The following is a 5,223-nucleotide window of genomic DNA, read 5'->3' on the forward strand; positions in this document are numbered from 1 at the left end:
CTAGGACTTGAGCCATAGCTTCACACCCAGCTTTTTGGTGGTTAATTGGAGATAAGAGTCTCATAGACTTTTGAGAGGAGGCTGGCTTGGAAATGTGATCCTCACATCTCAGCCTCCTGACTAGTGTCCTAGTTCAATCAAAATACTTGAAGCAACCTATCCAAAAAAGTCATGTTTCTGTTGATACTAAAACAAACTGTCTTTTGGTTTTCTATTATATGAATCGACTGGTAGCTCCTGTCAGAAGACACAACTAGCCAAAGACTGCACCACCATAGTTCCTTATATCATGCCAGCAATTATTATGAATTTTTAAGTAGTTGTTGAACGCTTCACCAGGTTTAGCTATTTTTTTTAAGTAGATGTACAAAGGGGTTTCAATTCAACATGTTAATTTACAAGCGCAATGCATCATCATTCTCTCCCATTTCTCTCAAAGCCTTTAGCTTTTTCATCCTTTAATTTACCCACATTTGCAAACAACTAAAATGGTGTATCTGTTCTCAATCTCTATTAGCTAAGGTTAGGTCCTTGGTTGGTTTTTAGAAGGAGTTTGAGAAGAAGATTTGGTATCAGTCACCATTGCCTGTAAAACCACACCACGATGAGCCCTTGGATAGTTCTGGTGGTTCCTCCTGGCCTGTCTTTTGCTTTGATTAACCTTTTAAGTGGAATTATGAGTTTTCAGGCTCCTCGAAAATAGAGACCAATGAAAGTTGAGAGAGTCTTAGGCCATAAGAAAACTGAATCTCTTCCCTTCCTCCCCCCCCCTTTTTTTTTTTAACCAACTTATTTGTTCCTGGATACATAGAACAAGTAACAGATAGAATCAAGTTTTCCAAAAGGTGTGTGTGTGCGTGTGTGTGTGTGTGTGTGTGTGTTTGTGTGTAAGAGAGGCAAAGTGGGGAAATAATGTTCTTAAATTTAGAAAATGTGTTTTAAAGGTGGGGGAGGGGGAGACAGAGAAGTCGAAAAAAATATCAAGAAGCAAATAGAAAATTGTGATCGTTTCCAAATAATTTCAGGACAGACAGAGGGAAGTCTAAAGGTTGGAGAGCTACAAAAAAAATGAGAGTCTCCCAGGGTTTCTAAGTTTCATTTTCGTCACTTTTTTGGCCTTCCAGTCCTGTTGTTTATCTCTCCACAGAAACCACCACATAAATGATAAACCATGCCCAAACCCTAACAAGCCACGTTCAGCACGCCTGTCTGCAATGCACCTTATTTCCATTTCCCTCGGACTCTTGACTCCATGTGCACCTTGCGTAAACTCCATTTGTCAACGGGATCTCAAGGGAGGCAGCCCAGTGCTGGCCGCCATTCCTGCACCAGTTAACACTCGGCCCGGCACTCACTTTTAGAGCTCGGACTCCTAGGGCGACAAGACAGAGAGGCTGGAGAATAGGAGAAGAGGGGTGGGCAGACCAGCAGCTCTCCCCCCTCCTCGTTGAAAAGAGGGGGGGATTGGGAGGAGGGGCGCCCATGTCTCTACAACGCCCCCCCCCCCCCAGCGTGGAGCAGAGGTCATAGAAATGTCAGTTCAGTCCATTCGCTCTCGGGAGCAGCTCCTCCCGTCCTCGCTGCCACCCACCCAGGAAACCAGGAGCTGCGCTCTAGACGAGTGCCCCCCATCCCAAGCCTACCAGCACCCCCATATCTGTTTATCGCAGGTCAATTAGAGAAGTCCCCCATTCCGTTCTGACACAACATTGATTCTCACATCCTCACGCGTTGGTCTATCTCCCACTCCCCCAAACTCTTCGAGGCGACGTTTTGGAACCCCCAAACCCCTCCCCCCCCCCCCCCGCTCCTATCCAAATGAATTCGTTTTTTAACTATTTAAGACACACCCTAAGAGGCTTTGGCACAGGACACCAGGCAAACCCGAAGAGCTAACTGCTTTTCCCGGGATCTTGTTCCTCCACCCCCTCCCCCCAACCCCCATTAAGTGATTCCTGGGTTCCCCTGGCTGGGACACTAGGAGGCTCGGCCGCCGCGGGTGCGATGCTAGTGCGCGCGTAGGGTGGAGAGGAGGCCACCGAGGCGGGAGCGAGGACGGGGGGGCTGGGGCTGGAGTCCAGGTCTTCTCCCCCCCCCCGACACACACCCCCGTACACACATCGACCCCCAGTGCTCGGGGCCCCTAATGAGCTGCTGAAAGGGAGCAGACTCCGGTGCGCGTGGCTCGCAGGCCTCCCGGAGTCCGGGGCGCCCTGATTGGCCAGCTGCGCCTCGCGACCTCCATTCATTAATAAATTAGCGGCACGCTCCAGCCGAGCGCGAGCCACCAATCACAATGGACAGCGGCGGCGACAGCGGCCGCAGCTTGAGCCGCGGGGCCGCGGCGGTGGCTTTGGGTAGCGGAGGCTGCAGCCTGGCGCTCCAACAGGAGCTTTAGAACCATTTGATGCTGATTAGATAAAGGGGGAAAGGGGGGAGGCGGGGGGGGCGGGGGAGGATGGATGGCTGGGCCAGGGGAGGGGGAGAAAGGGGCTAAAAGAAAGAAATGAATGATGATAATACAATGAAAAGAATAAGCCGGGGAGGGGGAAGCGGAGGGGGGAGGAGGGGAGGAGGGAGGGGAGGGGAGTCGGGGGGGGTAGGTGAGGTGGGGGCGCCGGGGGGCAGATCTGATTGTTTTCTTGGTGGTATATATAAGGGGTTTTAAGGAGAGTCGTGTGCCAGACACGCAGCCAACTGAGCCACAAGCAGCTTCGCTTTAACTGGAGTGGCTGGGAGTCGCGTGCCAGGAGCCACACGGCCAGGGGGACTGACAGACAGACAGACAGACACGTACTACCACCATCACCGCCGGCGCCACCCTGCCGTCACCACCCACCACACCCGGCACCCGGGGCGGGCTCTTTGGCACCCTGCGCCCGGGTTATTGGGGTCTCCTGCGGGGCGCGGCACCGCAGCGCCAGGCTCGGTCGGCCTGGTTAGCAAAAGGCCCCAGCGTTGGGCTGGGTTTGCCGAAGGGGGGGTGGGGAGAAAAGACGCCCGGCACACGCCAAAGTCCCCGCCACGCCGAGGGCACGTCTAGAGCCAAGTAGGTAAGCATCTGCGCCGCCGCAGGGGCTGGCTTCCTCCCCGCAACTCTCTTCTTGATCGCGCCCGCGCAGGGCAGAAGCTGGGTCGCTCCAGGCTCGCCAATCGTCCCTTCCTTCTCTGAGCAAGAATCCCCGCAGGCCGGGGTGCGGGGTCTCCGCTCAGGACGATCCTTGTTGGCCTGGCTCTCCCGCGCCCCGGGGAGCCGAGATCGCGCCCGCGTCTAAGTCTCCATCTCATACATGGATACACTATTCTCTCTTTCTCTCTCTCCCATCATCTCTTCTGTAGGATGTTCGTCAAATCCGAGAGCGCGGAGTTGAAGGAGGAGGAGGACGTGTTGGTGTTGCTCGGCTCAGCCTCCCCAGCCTCGGTCACCCTGACGCCACTGTCCTCCAGCGCCGGCGAGGAAGAAGAGGAGGACGACGACGACGACGAGCCGGGCGCACCGGGGAGGGCGCCGGCGAAACTCGGAGCTGAGGCCGGGCCGGGGGCGCGGGGCCGGGCCGTCGCGGGGGCCGGGGTTTGTCGTCCCACGCCATTATTGGGTCTGGTCCATGAGTGCAAACGGCGGCAGTCTCGGGCACGGGCCGTCACCCGCGGTGCCAAAACGGCCGAGACGGTGCAGCGCATCAAGAAGAGCCGGAGATTAAAAGCCAACAACCGCGAGCGCAACCGCATGCACAACCTGAACGCGGCGCTGGACGCGCTGCGCGAGGTGCTGCCCACCTTCCCCGAGGACGCCAAGCTCACCAAGATCGAGACCCTGCGCTTCGCCCACAACTACATCTGGGCGCTCACCGAGACCCTGCGGCTGGCGGATCACTGCGGGGCCGGCGCCATCTCCTTCTCCGAGGCGGTGCTGCTGAGCCCCGGGGGCGCCAGCGGGGACAGCCCTTCGCCCGCTCCCACGTGGAGTTGTACCCACAGCCCCGCGTCGCTGGCCTCGCCCTCCTCCTCCTCCTCGTCGCCCGCGTCCTCCAGCTCCACGTCCCCTTACAGCTGCACTTTATCGCCCGCCAGCCCCGCGGGCTCCGACGTGGACTATTGGCAGACTCCACCTCTCGCCTTCCCGTAGTAGCCAGGGAGAGTTAGCAGAGCTCCCCACCTCCAGAGACCTTTAAGGGAGGTGGGGGGGGGTCCCTTTCCTGGCTATCTCCTCCCTCCCTTGTTTTCCCTCCTGCCCCCATTTCCCACACCCTTAGAAGCCACTTCGCAGAGCAGATGTAGCCCTGTGGGATAATTCCTCCCTTAGTTGCCTAATGGGTTAACTTTGATTTATGGAAGCTGTAAGGGAGTTTATTGTCCAAGAGGACAAGGGCGGGTGGTGAGGGCTCTCTCTCTCTCTCTCTCTCTCTCTCTCTCTCTCTGTGTGTGTGTGTGTGTGTGTGTGTGTGTGTGTGTGTGTGTGTGTGTAGGTACTGGGACTTGAACTCAGGACCTGGGAGCTGGCCCTTGGCTTTTTCTGCCCTACCACTTGAGTCATAGCTCCACTTTTTGTTGTTGTTGCTGTTGGTTAATTGGAGATAAGAATCTCACGGACTTTCCTCCTTTCCACTCCCCCCCACCCCCAGCTGGCTTGGAACCCCAATCCTCAGAGCTCAGCCTCCTGAGTAGCTAGGATTACAGGCCACTGAAGAGGCAGGTGAGCGTTTCTTGAGAATAAAGAGACTGGTGAAAAGAAGAGGTTGGACTGATGCTCCTCTAGTCACTTAATCGCCCGAAAAGGACTCCTGTGAATTTCCCACAGGGAATGCAACTCGTTCCTGTGATCTCTTCACCTTTGCGTCTACATAGAGATGTTAATGCCTAGTAGAAAGAAATGTATCTTAGCATCTGAATGATTGGACCCGTAATAATATTATCCACAGATTTGCAATGGCTGGCATCTGCTTTCTTCCCATTGCTGTCTGCAGGCTGTGGGAATTTCACCTGTCAAACCAAACTTTCCCTCTGTGGTGCGCACTTTGTTGTTTTTCCCAGATTCCTCACAATGCCCATTGTTTCGTCCTTCTCTTTCCTTTTTCTTCTCCATTTTGCCATCTGTCTCTTATGATTTATAATGGGTAAGAGAAAAACTGGGGTTTTTAAAGAGCCAGGTTAGAAGTCATTGTATAATTTGTAAGCTTTGTAATGATTGAATGCAAGCGTGGAAATTTAGGCTGAACTCTCTAG

General features: G+C 54.8%; 1 protein-coding gene across 1 annotated transcript; it reads left to right on the forward strand.

Moving 5' to 3' along the window:
• Positions 1 to 3,340: 3,340 nt before the first annotated feature.
• On the forward strand, positions 3,341 to 4,126 carry Neurog2 (neurogenin 2). Its single transcript, XM_042697597.1, has one exon. The coding sequence runs from the start codon at positions 3,341 to 3,343 to the stop codon at positions 4,124 to 4,126; it is 786 nt and encodes a 261-aa protein (XP_042553531.1).
• Positions 4,127 to 5,223: the final 1,097 nt, after the last annotated feature.

Source organism: Dipodomys spectabilis, unplaced genomic scaffold (assembly GCF_019054845.1).
Source record: "Dipodomys spectabilis isolate Male_0828 unplaced genomic scaffold, ASM1905484v1 ptg000225l, whole genome shotgun sequence".
Lineage (NCBI taxonomy): Eukaryota > Metazoa > Chordata > Mammalia > Rodentia > Heteromyidae > Dipodomys > Dipodomys spectabilis.

Excerpts from the sequence above, each read along its gene's own strand:
- Neurog2 (XM_042697597.1), top strand. The coding sequence starts at position 3,341 with ATGTTCGTCAAATCCGAGAGCGCGGAGTTGAAGGAGGAGGAGGACGTG.